General features: G+C 47.3%; 2 protein-coding genes across 2 annotated transcripts in view; one reads left to right on the forward strand and one right to left on the reverse strand.

Annotated features, from left to right (window-relative positions):
* Positions 1-7,309, forward strand: part of LOC137631636 (HEAT repeat-containing protein 1-like) — a 122,655-nt gene extending 115,346 nt beyond the window's left edge. The window contains exons 18-19 of the mRNA XM_068363509.1: positions 6,679-6,840; positions 7,077-7,309. Coding sequence (XP_068219610.1) covers positions 6,679-6,840; positions 7,077-7,283 — 369 coding nt within the window. The 3' untranslated portion in view covers positions 7,284-7,309. The remainder of the gene's footprint in view (positions 1-6,678; positions 6,841-7,076) is intronic.
* The window catches only part of LOC137631754 (HEAT repeat-containing protein 1-like), a 622,900-nt gene that overhangs the window by 348,146 nt on the left and 256,789 nt on the right, over positions 1-17,965 (reverse strand). The window lies entirely within an intron of this gene.

Raw genomic sequence — 17,965 nt, forward strand, 5'->3', positions numbered from 1 at the left:
GAGCTGGAAAATACGACAGAAAAACCTTAACAAGGTCGTTAACGACCGGGCAGGTAATTACCCACCTGTTAGTGGTGGGGGACCGCCGGTCGGTAGCTGCTGTTTACCTTCAATCGGATTCTAGCTAGGACTATCCTAGGGGGGCAGTGATGGAGGGAAGATTTGAGTAAAGAATTCGGGTTTTTATGTTAGGAAAAATAGAAACTCCGTTTAAGTTTGTCATTTGTTCCTACACTAGATACAAACCCTCATTCTTTACTATAGGAGACTTAGTCTTGAGGCAGGGCGGCCAAGGAGTTGCCTATTCCTAGGGAAGATAGTCCTCAGGCTAGACTCTTTTGAAGCAACAACCTTCCGTTAATCTTCTTTCTTTGTAGATCCCCATAATCTTCAGCACAACTGAAGGTTTGCAGCCTCAAGGAAACAAATGTTTTAAGATGAAGTGGGTCAGGAACCTTCGACTCGACCCCTTCAAACTTAGGATTCCCCCGACCTTGCAAAAGGGAAACCTCGTGACCATGAGTATAACTTATACCCTGTGAGAGGAATCAGATGAGTATCATACCTTATTTCCATTGGCAAGTCCAGCTGAAACTGGATACAGGCTAGGATCCCTAGATGTGGGAGAGAAGGAGATGAAGAAGATAGATGGATGTCCTTCTTAAAACCCAGTGTCACCCAGAATCCTCAACCAATGGTTACTGTCCCCTGCAAGGGCGTAAGGTAGTTACAGCACCTGTTGACCTGTCACAATAGGCCCTATAGAAAAGGTGTCTAGAGACCTATGTGTCACGTCGCTCAAATAGTGAGCAGTGAATGAAGATTGGCGTTTCCAGACCCCAACACTTAAGACTTGGGAGACTAAGAAATTTCTCTTTAACGCCAGAGAGGCAGCCACTCCCCTAACTTGATGGGCTCTGGGTTTCGCTGCCTCTGGATCTCCGTGAAAAGACCTCGCAATAACTTTCTTGAGCCAGAAAGAGATGGTGTTGCGAGAGATTCTCTTCTTTACCCTGTTGGTACAAGGAAGAGATGACAGAAACGTGGTCTGAAAAGTCTGGTGCGCTTCAGATATTTCTTTGACGCCCTGATTGGCCATAGTAACGACTGGACTGCATCCTGTGTTACCTTATTGAGTGTGGAAATTCTCGAAATCTCTCATCGGTAGATGAAGGATTATGAGTCTAGCCACCAAGCCCGGTACGAAGTTGTGAGACACTCCCCCCCCCCATCTCTTAGAATCGGTGACGTAAGACAGACCATGTAGCTCACTGACCCTTTTAGCGGAGGACAGAGGTATGAGGAAGACGGTCTTAAGGTTCAGAGAGTAGCCTGAGGCCCTTAAGGGCTCATAGGGCAGACCCTTCAGCGAACGTAAGACACGTCTCAAGGAGATGGTCTAATCTCAAGTGGGGGGCAAGATCACTACAACACCGAAACAACCAAGGTGATGTCTACTGAGGCGGAGAGGTCAACCCCTTCTCCGTCTACAGATGAGGCTCAAGGCTGCGCGATAGCCCTTAATCGCCGAGACTGAGAGAAGCATTCCACACTTAGGTACAAAAGAAAGTCTGGGAACTACCGATCCTTCCTTTTGAGAACCCAATTGCTCCACATTGTCGCTGTTGTAGTGGTTAAGAAGTCCATTGTCTTAGCCCCGTATCAGACCACGTGTCAAGCCAGAAGGGACATTAAAGTCGCTTCCCTTGCCGAGGCTTCTGTGACTGAGAAGAGCCTTGAAGAGTAGTGTCTCTTCGAGGATTAGCCTGGTGTGAGCCTCGCCGTGAGAGGATCCAAGATCAGAGGAGATTGTTGACGTCTCTGATCTCGGAGAACAGACCAGGTTTAAAGGTCACTCAAGAAAGGCAGAGGCGAGGGACAGTGACATAGTACTAGCCGTTAGGACAATGTCCTAGAGACTGACCATATATGGTCAACGACCAAGCCTCCTCTCCATCCCAGCTAGGACCAGGGAAGGCCAGGCAGTGGCTGCTGAAGACTCAGCAGCTAGAGCTATGGGCTCCCCCAAAACCCCCCAACCTTAGCTTACAAGGATGGTAAGGTTTTAGGCACTGATGGCCCTAACGAGTCTGGGCGGGACTCGAACCCCAGACTGTCACTACATAGCCTGTCTAAGGCTGGAGAGTCAGAGGGTCGTGGAGACAGATGCAAATCGCCGAGACATGAGATATAACACATAGTTCTTAAGAGTCCTTAAATAGGAGGATTCTAAGTCCCTCGACGGCAGCTCTCCCGAGGAATCCTCAGGCTGCGATAATTCCTCGTGTGATATTACAGGAAAAAGTGGAGACGCAAGTAACAGACAAACCTTATATCTTACCCCTCATATCTTTCTTATCGAAAGGCGAAGAATGGTAGAATTCTAAGTGTCTGGAGGTAATGGCGAAGACTGTTAATGAGAGTCGGAAGACTGTCGTAAGAGTAAAACTCTTAATGACGATGGTCGCGTGCATAGCGTTAATTGCGTGCGTGCACGGACACTCTGTGCTAATTGTTACGAGAGTCCAACTACTCAGCATAACTGAAACCCGAAGGTTCCAAGTCATGTGAACTCGAAAGTCCAACGCTATAGAGGCCCGAAGGACTCCTAACGTCATGAGAACCCGTAGGATAAACATGACGAAAGTTTAAAGGCTCCCGATCACGCCGGCCGAAAGGGTGATTGTCACGAGACCCCGAGGGGCCAATGTGAAGAGAACTAGTAGGTTTAAAAAGACTTCTCCTTACAGCATGAGGGGGGGAGAACGTCAGGTATGAAAATAACTCCTCCGCAGGGTAGATTTGTTCTCCCGAAGGAGAATGTTGCTTAATACAAGGCTCTCGCTCCGCCCCTGGAGGAGAACCAAAAGCGTAAGAGGAAGGAGCGTGGATCAGCAAACTCCTACAAGTTTCCTTCTCGTGAGTGGTAGGAAGGTTCTCCCGAAGGAGATCGCCTAAAACAAGCTTTCTCCCTGCTCTATGGGGAAAAGCGTAGGCGTAGTAACTTCTCTCTCTCAAACGAGGAAGAAGTCCTCCCGAAGGAGGATATTGCCCAAGGTAAGATTTCTCCCCTCTCTATGGGGAAAAGGGTAGGTGTAATAATTTCTCTCTCGCGAACGAGGGAGAACTCCTCCCGACGGACGACATCGCCTAAGGCAAACTTTCTCCCAGTTCTATGGGAATAAAGCATAGGTGTAATAATCTCTCTCTCTCGCGAACGAGAGAGAAGTTCTCCTGAAGGAGGACATCGTTTAAGACAAGTTTTCTCCTAGTTCTAGGGAAAAGCCGTAGTCGTAAAAATCTCCCTCTCGTGTAAATATCTCCCTCGTGAACGAGAAAGGAGTCCTCCCAAAGGGGGACCTGGCTTAAGACAAGCTTTCTCCCAGTTCTATGGGAGAAAAGCATAGGCTTAATAATCTCTCTCGCGAACGAGAGAGAAAGTCTTCCCGAAGGAGAACATTGCCCAAGACAAGCTTTCCCCCAGTTCTATAGGAAAAAAGCATAGGCGTAATAATCTCTCTCTCGCGACGCGAACGAGAGAGAAGATCTTCTGAAGGAGGGCATCGCCTAAGGCAAGTTTTCTCCCAGTTTTACGGAAAAAACGTAGGCGTAATAATCTCCTCTCGTGAATGAGAGAGAAGTCCTCCCGATGAAGGACATTGCCTGAGCCAAGCATACTCCCAGGGAGATGTTCCCCCGAAGGAGGAACAAGCCATAGACTTGCTTTTCCCCAGCTCCAGGGGAGAAAGCACAGTCTTCGGGGACGAGATAGCAGAGGTAAAACTCATTGAGCTTTTCGCAACTCCTTACGAAGGAGGGGAGGTTGCTGACTGGCTGAAGTGGGGAAGTTTTTTCCTCGTAATTGGGATGTATCTCTCGCGCAGTCCAATTCCAAGGAAGGTTATCACTCCCTCGTAAGGGAAGGATCTCTAATCCCTGGAGGCGAACCTCCTGTCAGCAATCTAAGTTTCCCAATAAGTTGATCAAGTTGCAGGTTGACAATGAGTGTTACCTCGTAACAGGGGCAGCTCATGAGCTGCCACATGAAGCGCAGGATAATGAACAAAGTGGCCGAAGTCCTCGGCATCGCGTTCTACGTCGCAGCTATCTGGGTGTTTTCTTTTAGCCTCTCTTAACACTTTTCACCTTTCCCTTCTGCTGTCAACCGAAGAGAAAAAGGGCCGAACCCCTGCATCTTCTTTCAAGGTTTCCGAGAGACTCGAAATCCTTAACTCATTAGGGAGCAAAGTAATTAGGGAGGTTGTCCTGTCTGAAACACGGGAGCGAGGGATTGACCCCGTGAGTGTATGACCGGAGATTTGCGTGGGTAGCGCTAATTGTGAGCGAACACCTGCGTGACTGGGGTCTGAAAACTCTGCCATAAGAGTAAAACTCTTGATTATCATGGGCGTACGCGAACACTCCGCGCGACAAGAGTCCGAAGACTCTCTGACCTAAGAGTAACACTGTTGATGACTTTTGTCACGAGAACCCGAAGGTTTAGCGTGATCATGCGTGCCCCTAGAGGTTGTGTTGCGAGAACTTGAAGGGCTAGTGCAACGGGAAAATGGAAGTCTCCCTTGTCACGCACACCGAAGTGTTAGCGAGACTAAATGCACGAGAGCCCGAGGTTTCAGCAACTTGCTGTGAGAAAACGAAGGGATAGCGCACCGGGAAACCGAAGTTTCCTTGTCACGAGACCCCAAAGGGTCAGAGATCGAGAATTCAAAGGCGAGAGCGATCTCTCTGAAGATAGAGATTGAAGCAAGGAGAAGCGCTCTATCTGACTTCTTCTACAGCGGACGGAGACCCTCAAACTATTATGCGAAGAAGAGGGTTCGAGGTTAGGACTTGCTTTGGCCTTGGCTGCGCTCGTGGTTTCTTAGATGATCCCTCGCACGATGACGACAGCGAGGCAGAACGATGAAGAGAGGGAGCGTTCTTCTCAGGTTTATGGCACGAGCGTATATAATCTCGAGGCAAGAAGTCTCGGGGAGAGACAGAAGGCGAGAATGATAATGTCTCTTTCTATTTCGCCTGTCTCTTCGGTGAGAATACCTAGGTGAAGGTGTAAACGGGCGTGCGGGAGAGTGATCTCACACGTCTGTGGCAGCCGTAGGGTGCACACGCACAGGAGAAAATTCCCTAGCACGCGCACAGTGAAATCATATGGGGCGCGGGCGTGCACGCATATCCTTGCGGATGCAGGAGAAGGCTGGCGCGCTGGCGTGCGGGAGAAGACAGCATGGCTGCCTTGTCAGAAGTCCCTCTAACAGCAGAAAGTTGACGCACAGGTTTTACCTGGCGCGTAGGATGGTGCGCAGTATGGCGGGCAGGAGAGAGAGGTGTTGGACGCGTATGCGTATGTGCAGGAGAATGTTGGCGCGCGGGAGCGCATAGGAGAGCACTGGCGCGCAGGAGAGCGCCATTGCGCAGAAGATTGGTGGCGCGCAGGAGTATGCGCGCAGGTGAGCGCATGGTGTGGGATGGAGCTATGCTCTTGTTGGAGCGTATGCGCATGTTGGCACATACGCTCTTGATGCCCTATGTTAGGGTAAGGAGGAAGCTCTCTTAAGTTTGTGACGAGAGTGCTTAGTCTTACGGCGAGACATCTCGTGAAGAGACAAAAGGTGAGGAAGAGCAAGAACGATTATGTCTCTTCCTATGTCACCTGTGTCTCCGGAGAGAACGACCGGGCAAAGGAGTGCGAGCTCTCCTTTTCCTCTTCTCTCTCTCCCTCCTAGCCTCCAGAGGGGAGGACAATGAAGTGGAGGAGGAGGAGGAGGTACTGCGAAGACCACTTCTACATGCTTGGCAGGGGAACCCTCAGAACACCCATAACCTCTGTAACAGGGCATAGGGAAAGAGGATCCACATCCAGTGCTGACATAAAGGCGCCATGAACACTTCCTCAAATAGAGGACACCATCTAACAAAGAAAAAGAAAAAGGATTAATCAAAACTCAAAAAAGAAAGGCTAGTCTGCCAGGCAAATAAAGCAGAAGCAGTGGTGTTACCACTGCGACGGCTAGAATTAGATTGAAGGTAAACAGCACCTACCGACTGGCGGTCCCCCCACCACTACTAACAGGTGAGTAATTACCTGCCTGGTCGTTAACGACCTTGTTAAGGTTTTTCTGCCGTATTTTCCAGCTCGCGCTAGAATATCTCCTATAGTAAAGAATGAGGGTTTGTATCTAGTGTAGGAACAAATTAGTCTTAGATATTCTTAAATATATCGTAATTTATTTTCCTGTCTTTCCATGAAGTATGGTTTCAAAATAATTCTTAATCAGTAAGAACAGAATTCCTGTAGGTTTTGTTGTATATGTATGACATATGAGATCAATTGAAGAAGTAAATTGATGCTGTCCTTTGACACCTGAAATTGTTGAATACTCCATGAGTACTTTATGCAGTGACTTTGATATAGTGTTTAGTGAAGGTTGAGTTGGATCACTACTAAAGAATAGCATTATCTTTACTTTCAACATAATTTCATGAATATTTTTGATCATTCAGGTATAATAAACATTTAACCTTCAACAGACAAATTCATGCATTACACAAAATTTTAATGGCAATTTTATAATTTGGCAGCAGAGATTTGGGGGTTAAATTAAAAATCTCATCCACTGATGTACAGTATACTAACAAGTTTCTTAATTTTTTTTTTAGCTGGAGAATACGAAGATCGGCAAGGAGCTATATAAAGATATGATTACATATCACTTCATTCCATGTGTTTTACAATTCACCAATGCAGTTGGTGATGATTCCCTCTGGAAAGAGTTAAACAGAGCAATTCTGCTGAAGCTGCGAAATGATGATGAACCTATTGTAAGTGCTTTCTTCTTTCAATATTTTGAGGACCCCTTTCATATTTCTTAATACCAAACATGTAAAGAAGAATTCAAGTCAAGTATTTAATTGAAATTCTAATGCATGAAACTCTCATGCATGATAATTGTTGATTTTTTAAATTTTTTCTTGATATATCCAATTCTTATGCATGATACATTTTCCTAATTTAGTTTTGTTTCAAAAGTCTTAATGTATGATGCTTTATATTTCAGGTGATATTAGCGGCTCTAGAAACTTTTGAAGCTCTAATTGATGCCTATGGTGAGGATTACTTACAACCTCTACTTGCTGATATCATGCCTTACATAACAGAAGTATTTGAAACAGTAGATCCCGAAATAGAAGCAGCCACCAAAGAAGTTTACACAAAAATGGAAGCCATATTAGGTGATTCCTTCAGGTCTTATCTTGACAGATAGTAAAATAGACTACTGTACTGTACTGTAATTTAAGAAAAAGTAAATAAAAACGAACTATATCGGTATTTATTTCCCCTTGGTGCTTACACATGTAAGGACTATTAGAAAATAAAGTAATTTTCTGTATGTTGGCAACAGTTGGATTAATATTATAGACCTTTTGAAGGTCATAACACCTTATGAAATCTACAATAGAAGTTTGCCCTTACACACCTACAAACCTTTCATCCTTTAAAATATGGAATTGTCATAAGCAAAGTTAGAAGAGCTGTTACTAACATAGTTAGCATAGAGGAGTAGTCCCCGCATTCCTGTCAAAGATACCTTGCTTTCGTCTTATGCTGCAACGAGTATGGTCGCACTGTTGCCTCCTATCATAGGCTGTTTATCATTAATCTTCTCATACTTTTCAGCTTGAATAGCTGATATTAATAAAACAGTAGAAAGACAAGTGTAGATTAAACACGGCATTAATTTATGCCTAACTGGTAATAAATTCACTCACTCTACGAATTGGGGACATGATTGTTTGCAATCATCCCCTTTTACAGTGTGTAAATTGTAGCCTCCCATTGAATGATGGTGTGTTCTTTGAGGGACAGGAAGGCTAAGTCTTCTCAAGCCTGTCTTGACAATGCTCACCATTTTATCTAGCCAAGCTACAACCTTAGTTGGAAAAGCAGTATGCCACAAGTCCTATGACTCCAATAGGAAAAGCAGCTGGTGAGGGAAGAAATAAATAATAAATACTGAAAACATGACAAATTTGGAAGTAATTTGTATTTTTCCTAACGATACAAACCTGCGGCTATTTATAGGGGTATTACTTCTGGCGAAGCTGAAGGATGAGTCATTAGATTTTTCGTGACTTAACTACCCGCACGCTAGTTAGCGGGAAGGGGGGGGGTTAGTAATTACCACTCACTCACACACCTGGGCTGTGTGCCTCACTTTGCTTGGATGCAGGGCTTCAAGGGGGACTGGTGCTGGCGGGCCAATTTGTATAAATAGGTACAGGTTTTTATTGTTATGAAAAATACAAATTACTTACAAATTTGTAATTTGTTCCATCACTACATACAAACTAACTATTTATAGGGTAACTTGCCAATCTGGCTTTTTGACTTTGACCCAGGGATTCCCCTTTATGTGTTTAGCACATAATAGGTGGAAACCCTGCACCTCGCTAAAACAGTGCTATACATGGTCCATGGCCTACTCAAGCTGTGTTCATGATAATAGCCATGTGACTGCCAAGGTAAGAGTTCCTACGAGTCATAAGAATTTTCAGAGGTTACCAAGTCATCCCCAATAACAACCTCAATAGGGTATGAGGACGTAACAGTATTGACACAATACCAGGTTACACAAGGGAACAATGGTTAACTACAGTTGGATGAGGTCAGCTTTGCAGAGGACCCTGGGTGCTGATTTCCCCAAGAAAGGGGAGAATGAAGAAAAGGAAAGGCCAGTCATTCTTAATCATTCATTCAGACTAATCCCAGGTAACGAATGCCCTTAACCTTCTGCTATTTGTCCACCAGGGAGCCTCAGGTGTTCAATCAGTTGTTGTGCAGCCACCACAGGACCAATGGAAAATGTTTCCATGCTCCTGTGGGTTACGTCTTGTAGGTATTGGGCGGTGAAGGTCGTCTGACACTTCCACACACCACAGCCGCTTGTAGAACCTGCGCCACATTAGTTTCGTTTAAATGCCAGGGATGTAGCAATGCTCCTGACGTCATGTGCTATGGGTAGACGTGTGGGATGGGGATCAGGATTCAGTGCCAGGTCAATAACTTTGCGAATCCAGGCAGAGATGGTGTTCTTTGTGATCCTCCTATTGACCTTTCCTGTGCTGATGAAGAGTATTAACACACAGGGGTGAGCTGCTGATGTCCTTTTGAGTATTAACTCCTTACTGAACATAGTAGCAGTTGATCTGGGTCATCAGTTACAGAACGGAGAGGCGTTATCTGGATGGAATCAAACCTAGGTTCCGCTACCCCCGGATTTTGAGTCTTTACAACAAACTCAGTGATGAAGCTGAGGCCTACCTCTCCCCATCCCCTCAAATTGGCGATGTCATATGAGAGACCATGAAGTTCTCTTACTCTTTGGCTGAAACACCGCCATCTTCAAAGTGAGGTGGCGATTTGTTACCTGGCGTAATGGTTCATAGGGAGGACCCTTCAGGTTCAGGGACCAAAGGACCCAAACCACGTTCCATGAAGGAGGTCTCACATCCGACTCGGGACAAGTAAGTTCATAACTTCGTATAAGGAGAAAAAGTTCTAGCGAAGAGGAAATATCTACTCCTTTCAGCTTAAAGGCAAGACTCGAGGCTGAGTGGTAACATTCTACTGCTGAAACCGAGAGGACCATTTCCTCCCTCAGATGCACAAGGAACTCTACTACCATTGATGGAATAGTGGCATCGAAGGGATAGATATCCCTTCCACGACACCAACCAGAGAAGATATTCCACTTTGCCTGGTAGACTGAGACAGGCCATCTTCGCAGGTGTCCAGCCATCCACTTTGCATCCGTTTGCAAAAAAGCTATGTCAGGAGCTGCAGAAGGTCTGGAAACGATTCTACGTGATGCCCTAGCAGACCTATGAGGGTCATCGTGAGATTGACTGATGTTCTGGTCTTGAGTACTGTACTCATTAGACAGAACGGGGGAAAAGCGTAAACGTCGATGTTTTCCCACTGTTGTTGGAATGCATCTTGCCAGAGAGCCTTGGGATCCAGGACTGGGGAGCAGAACAGTGGGAGCCTGAAATTCAGGGACCTTGCAAACACGTCCACAGTCGGGGAACCCCAAAATTCAGAACTTCGTTGGCTACTAGATGATTCAAAGACTACTCAGAGCCCTCTATCGGAGTCGCTCTGCTAAGACTGTCCGCGAGCACATTCCTCTTGCCAGGAATGAAGCGAGCTGATAGGGTCACTGAGTTTTCGGCCCATCTAAGAATCTCTACTGCCAGATGGGATAGGGGCTGCAAAAAAGTACGGTCTTGTTTGTTGATGTAAGCCACTACTGTGGTGTTGTCGCTCATCACCACCACTGAGTGGCCCGCAAAGAAGGCACCCTTCATCTCTAAGAGATAAATGTTCTGGTACTTTTCAAACTCATAATAGGTCTGAGGTCCTGTGGGTCAGCATATGGGCCACCCATCCTTATTTTGATGCATCTGTAAAGAGCATCAAGTCTATGGGAAGGACGAGAAGGTCGACGCCCTTTAGCAGATTCTTGTCTGCCACCCACCCCTCTTAAGTCCATCCATTCTTCTGGTCCCATGGGGGAACAGAATGTCTGGGAAATCAATTGCCTGATTCCAGTTGTAGTGGTGTAGTGGTTTGCGGACTGTGGCCAGAGGTAGCACCCGAACTGCCTAGTGTCCGAATGCCGACCACAACCCGACGTTCACTACACAACAAATATACAATGGTGTAAAACCCAAAAAAACCTAAGTAACAGGTCAAGAGAACGGAGCTCTGGGCACCACCCCTTGATTTATACTAGGCAAGGGGACCCAGCTTGAACCTTGTTATTCATCATACCTTTCCTTCTACTGCCTTTGGCTTGCTGATTATAAGTAAAGGTATATGAACATTAGGTGAAAGGGAATATTATAATTAATAAAGGAACACACTGTGGGAGGAAAGAATTATGATAAATTACTGTACTTAAGAGATCTTAAAAAACAGTGGCTAGGGAAGGGAAAATGTGGTGAGAGGTTCTGAAATGAAATGCTGTATTCCTAAAAACAAGAAAAAAAATATTTATTTATAAATATTTATCTGTCAATTCCAATAACCAAATTTAGGGCAAAATTATCAGTCCTTTACACTCCAGCTCCACAAATAACAAACAAACTAGAAATTACCCATAAGAAAATATAGATCTGTGAAAATACTGTGCTACCATACTTTCCCCTGAATCAATACTGTCCCTTCAATATCCAGTTCACCACTAAGCTGCAAAGTCACTTACAATGTTTTCATATTCTGAACAGTTCAGCCGCATACGCTGCTGTGCAGGTCTCTGCGGGCCCACCATTACAATGTCTCGAAAAGTTTGTCAACAGTACATTTGAAATCTCTCAATCTTGGAAGGGGTTTTGAATAAGTCTGAATTCATACTAAACTCAAAAGTCACTCTCTTCCTAACATCGGAATTCACTTCTCGGGCCTCTGACCAGATATGCCATTTCAATAGCTCCTGTTAACTATTTAATGTTCATGACACACTCTCATATAGCAACACAGTAGCTTACTTCTAGTTACAAGGTATAGATATAGAACAGCATCACAGACTAGTACAGACTGATAACAGGAAATATTCTAAATTCGCTCTCCCTTACACTCCCTACTGAGTGTAGGGGCTGCTGTCAATACCTGGAAAGGAACAATAACAAATTAAGACATTTTTGGAAAAAGGGGGGCTTGAGGGATACAAAAGAAAAAAAATAAAATCAAATATGTTGCATACACACAAACCACTAAAGTTTTCTCAGTCATAAACCCTTACATATTGCAGCGGCCATTGGGAACTAGACTTGCCAGGGATGATAGGTGTTGCCCAAGGAAATACAACCACCTCTGGGCTGGGAGTTCATATTCCTTGAGGAATGGTCTTCCTCAGCCTCACTACCCTGTCGTCTGATGGGAAGACCTTCTGAGGATAGGTGTCTATTAACCATACCTAAGTATACCAGTCGTTAATAGGGAAGCAATGATGACTTCAAGGTTTACCATGATGCCCAGAACTTGACAAAGCCTCAGAAGTTTGTCTCGGTGTTGTAGAAGGGTCGATACTGAGTTTGCTAGAATCAGCCAGTGGTCCAGGTAGTGTAGGATATGGATGCCATCTCTGTGAGCCGAAGATATCACTAGGGCGAACACTCTCGTGAATACTTGAGGCGCTGTGGAAAGACTGAAGCACAGCACTTAAAATGACAAATTCGTAGATAATTTGTATTTTTCCTAACTATACAAACCTTAGCTATTTACATGGGGTAATTACTTCGGCGTAGCTGAATGATGAGCCATAAGAATTTTAACGAGGGTTTACTACCCCACCGCTAGTTAGCGGGGGGTAGGGAGGGGTAGCTAGCTAACCGCCCCCCCCCCCCCCCACACACACACACACACCGGTGAATGCTTCACTTTGCTTAGAGGTAGGACTTATCCCGGGGGACAGGGCTGGCGGGCAAATATGTGTAAATAGCTAAGGTTTGTATAGTTAGGAAAAATACAAATTATCTACGAATTTGTCATTTGTTCCGTAACTGAAATACAAACCACGCTATTTACATGGGGTGACTCAACCCTTAGGTAGGGAGGTAAGTCCCTGCCATACTGGCTTTGGCTTGCCCGGGGACTCAGAATTAGAGTGAGCAGCACTCGAGAAAAAGAGTCCCTGCACCTTGCAAGTTCCTTGCTCTGCAAGGAACATGCGGCCTAAATAAGCTTGTGTGTGGAGGATTGAAGTGTGACTCGTCTTAGGAAGTTGACCTGGAGTTCTTCAGATGGAAATATAGGCTAGGACTCTCCCAATACCACCTCATCAGGGTATGGAGACATGACAGTATTACACTTAATACTAGGAACACAAGGGAGCATGGCTTACCTGCAGAGGTTCGAGGTCAGCTGTGCAGAGAACCCAGGATGCTGCTTTCTCTAAAGGAGGAAAGGATGAAGAAAAGAATAAGGGCCAGACAGATCTTTTCATTCACGCAGACTAAAACCGGGTAACAATGCCCTCAACCTTCTGCTACTTGTCCATTAAGGAGCCTGAGGTTAGACCAGCTGTTGTGCAGCCACCACAGGGCCGATAGAGAACGTATCAAGCCTCCTGTGTGTCACGTCTTGAAGGTAGTGGGCCGTGAAGGTGGTCTGACGCTTCCACACCCCAGCTTGAAGGACCTGCGTCACTGAATAATTTTTCTTGAAGGCCATGGACGTAGCTATGCCCCTGACATCATGCGCTCTAGGGCGACGTGACGGAGAAGGGTCAGGATTCAAGGCCAGATGTATCACCTTGCAAATCCAGGCCGAGATAATATTCCTGGTGACCCTCCTCTTCGTCTTCCCGGTGCTTACGAACAGGGGTTGCACCCGGGGACGAACTGCAGCTGTTCTTTTAAGATACAATCTCAGACTCCTCACTGGGCACAGTAGGAGATGGTCTGGGTCACCTGTTACAGAACGGAGACTCGAAACCTGGAAAGAGTCAAACCTAGGGTCCGGCACTACCGGATTCTGAGTCTTGGCAACAAAGCTGAACGTTACCTCCCCCCATCCCCCTGAATGGGCGATGTCGTACAAGAAACCATGTAGCTCACTGACTCGCTTGGCCGAGGCCAATTCTAGCATGAAAACAGTCTTCCAGGTAAGGTGGCGATCTGAAGCCTGGTGTAATGGTTCGTAGGAAGGTCTCTTCAGAGACCTGAGAACTCGAACCACGTTCCATGGAGGAGGTCTCACTTCCGACTGAGGGCAGGTAAGTTCATGACTCCATATGAGAAGCGAAAGTTCCAGCGAGGAAGAAATGTCCATTCCTTTAAGCCTGAAGGCAAGATTTAAGGCTGAGCGATAGCCTTTCACTGCCGAGACTGAAAGGCGCATTTCCTCCCGCAAATACACGAGGAACTCCGCTATTGCTGGAATAGTGGCATCGAGGGGAGAGATACCCCTTCCACGACACCAACCACTATACAAACCTTAGCTATTTACATGGGGTAATTACTTCGGCGTAGCTGAATGATGAGCCATAAGAATTTTAACGAGGGTTTACTACCCCACCGCTAGTTAGCGGGGGGTAGGGAGGGGTAGCTAGCTAACCGCCCCCCCCCCCCACACACACACACACACCGGTGAATGCTTCACTTTGCTTAGAGGTAGGACTTATCCCGGGGGACAGGGCTGGCGGGCAAATATGTGTAAATAGCTAAGGTTTGTATAGTTAGGAAAAATACAAATTATCTACGAATTTGTCATTTGTTCCGTAACTGAAATACAAACCACGCTATTTACATGGGGTGACTCAACCCTTAGGTAGGGAGGTAAGTCCCTGCCATACTGGCTTTGGCTTGCCCGGGGACTCAGAATTAGAGTGAGCAGCACTCGAGAAAAAGAGTCCCTGCACCTTGCAAGTTCCTTGCTCTGCAAGGAACATGCGGCCTAAATAAGCTTGTGTGTGGAGGATTGAAGTGTGACTCGTCTTAGGAAGTTGACCTGGAGTTCTTCAGATGGAAATATAGGCTAGGACTCTCCCAATACCACCTCATCAGGGTATGGAGACATGACAGTATTACACTTAATACTAGGAACACAAGGGAGCATGGCTTACCTGCAGAGGTTCGAGGTCAGCTGTGCAGAGAACCCAGGATGCTGCTTTCTCTAAAGGAGGAAAGGATGAAGAAAAGAATAAGGGCCAGACAGATCTTTTCATTCACGCAGACTAAAACCGGGTAACAATGCCCTCAACCTTCTGCTACTTGTCCATTAAGGAGCCTGAGGTTAGACCAGCTGTTGTGCAGCCACCACAGGGCCGATAGAGAACGTATCAAGCCTCCTGTGTGTCACGTCTTGAAGGTAGTGGGCCGTGAAGGTGGTCTGACGCTTCCACACCCCAGCTTGAAGGACCTGCGTCACTGAATAATTTTTCTTGAAGGCCATGGACGTAGCTATGCCCCTGACATCATGCGCTCTAGGGCGACGTGACGGAGAAGGGTCAGGATTCAAGGCCAGATGTATCACCTTGCAAATCCAGGCCGAGATAATATTCCTGGTGACCCTCCTCTTCGTCTTCCCGGTGCTTACGAACAGGGGTTGCACCCGGGGACGAACTGCAGCTGTTCTTTTAAGATACAATCTCAGACTCCTCACTGGGCACAGTAGGAGATGGTCTGGGTCACCTGTTACAGAACGGAGACTCGAAACCTGGAAAGAGTCAAACCTAGGGTCCGGCACTACCGGATTCTGAGTCTTGGCAACAAAGCTGAACGTTACCTCCCCCCATCCCCCTGAATGGGCGATGTCGTACAAGAAACCATGTAGCTCACTGACTCGCTTGGCCGAGGCCAATTCTAGCATGAAAACAGTCTTCCAGGTAAGGTGGCGATCTGAAGCCTGGTGTAATGGTTCGTAGGAAGGTCTCTTCAGAGACCTGAGAACTCGAACCACGTTCCATGGAGGAGGTCTCACTTCCGACTGAGGGCAGGTAAGTTCATGACTCCATATGAGAAGCGAAAGTTCCAGCGAGGAAGAAATGTCCATTCCTTTAAGCCTGAAGGCAAGATTTAAGGCTGAGCGATAGCCTTTCACTGCCGAGACTGAAAGGCGCATTTCCTCCCGCAAATACACGAGGAACTCCGCTATTGCTGGAATAGTGGCATCGAGGGGAGAGATACCCCTTCCACGACACCAACCACAGAAGACTCGCCACTTCGCCTGGTAGACCCCTGCGGATGACTTGCGCAGGTGACCAGACATCCTGTTCGCAACTTGTTGCGAAAATCCTCTCTCCGTGAGGAGATGCTGGATAGTCTCCAGGCGTGAAGTCGAAGCGAAGCTACGGCTTTGTGGAAGATGTTGGCGTGTGGTTGTTTGAGTAGCTCATGACGTGGAGGGAGTTCTCTCGGAACCTCCATGAGGAGTTGCAGAAGGTCCGGGAACTATTCTGCGTGATGCCATAGCGGAGCTATCAGGGTCATTGAAAGATTGACCGAAATTCTGGTCTTGTTGAGCACCCTCCTCATCAGACAGAACGGGGGAATGGTGTACACATCGACGTTGTCCCACCGTTGTTGGAAGGCATCCTGCCAGAGAGCCTTGGGGTCTGGGACCGGGGAGCAGTACAGCGGGAGCTTGAAGTTCAGCGCTGTAGCGAACAGATCCACCATCGGGGAACCCCACAAAGTCAGGACTTTGTTGGCTACTTGAGGATCCAAAGACCTCTCGGTACTCACTATCTGCGCCGCTCTGATCAGACTGTCGGCGAGCACATTCCTTTTGCCTGGAATGAAGCGAGCCGCTAGTGTGATCGAGTGGACTTCGGACCATCTCAGAATCTCTACTGCAAGATGGGATAGCTGTTCTGAAAAGGTACCTCCCTGCTTGTTGATATAAGCCACCACCGTGGTGTTGTCGCTCATCACCACCACAGAGTGGCCCGCCAGGACTTGGTGGAACTTCTGAAGTGCCAGGAACACGGCCTTCATTTCTAGCAGGTTTATGTGAAGGTACTTTTCTGATTCTGACCACAAGCCTGAGGTCCTGTGGTTCAGAACGTGGGCCCCCCACCCTTTCTTTAATGCGTCCGAGAACAACATCAAATCCGGGGGAAGGACGAGAAGATCCACTCCCTTTCGTAGGTTCTCGTCCGCCACCCACCACTGGAGGTCCATCCGTTCCGCAAGACCCACAGGGGCCAAAGTGTCCGGGGAATCGTGACCTTGATTCCACCGGGACTTGAGTCGCCACTGGAGAGATCTCATTCTGAGGCCACCGTTGGGAACGAGACGGGCCAGGGAGGAGAGGTGGCCGAGGAGACGCAGGCACGTTTGGGCTGGGAGTTCTTCTCGATTGAGGAAAGGCCTCGCGACCTTCCTCAGCCTTGCTATCCTGTCGTCTGATGTGAAGGCTTTGTGGAGATTGGTGTCTATGACCATGCCTAGATATACCAGTTTCTGAGAGGGTTGCAGAGAGGACTTCTCGAGATTTACCATGATCCCTAGATCCTGGCAAACTTCGAGGAGCTTGTCTCGGTGGCGAAGAAGGGTTGCCTCCGAGTCCGCTAGGATCAGCCAGTCGTCCAGATAACGAAGGAGACGGATGCCGATCCTGTGAGCCCATGAAGATATCAGGGTGAACACTCTGGTGAACACCTGAGGAGCTGTGGAGAGACCGAAACACAGCACCTTGAACTGGTAGATCTTGTTGTCTAGGCAAAATCTTAGGTACTTCCTTGAAGACGGATGGACTGAGATCTGGAAGTACACGTCCTTCAGGTCCAGTGTACACATGAAGTCTCGTGGTCTCACTGCGAGTCTGACTGTGTCTGCCGTCTCCATACTGAACGGAGTCTGTTTGACAAACCTATTCAGGGTTGAGAGGTCGATGACTGGTCTCCAGCCTCCAGACGCCTTTCTCACAAGAAAGAGTCGACTGTAGAAGCCTGGGGACCCGTCTACAACCTCCTGGAGAGCGTCCTTCTTCAACATGGTCTGGACTTCTGCCCAAAGGGCTTGCCCTCTTGCCGATCCCATGGCAAGAGAGCTCAACGACACTGGATTCGCTGTCAGGGGAGGTACAGAAGCTGTGAACGGGACGCGATAACCCTGAGCGATCATAGAAATCGTCCAGGTATCTGCCCCGAGTTGCTGCCACCTTGCCGCGCAACTTTGTAGGCATCCCCCCACTGGTGGACATGTAGGGGGACTGCCAACCCTAGCGTTTACGACCTCAGCCGTTTCCTCTAGGGTTCTTGCCTCCCATGGAGGATTACTTGCTCCCTCTGCTCTTGGCAGGAAAGGGCTTAGACACCTTCGGCTTTGCTGCAGTGGTCTTCTTCGTGTCCTTAGCCGGACGGGGCTGTTGTGCCGCTGGAGGTTTGTAGGGCCTCGATGTCAGGGCCCTATGGATGAGGGAATCCTGGTTGGACTTCCT

Source organism: Palaemon carinicauda, chromosome 40, assembly GCF_036898095.1.
Source record: "Palaemon carinicauda isolate YSFRI2023 chromosome 40, ASM3689809v2, whole genome shotgun sequence".
Classification (NCBI taxonomy): Eukaryota; Metazoa; Arthropoda; class Malacostraca; order Decapoda; family Palaemonidae; genus Palaemon; species Palaemon carinicauda.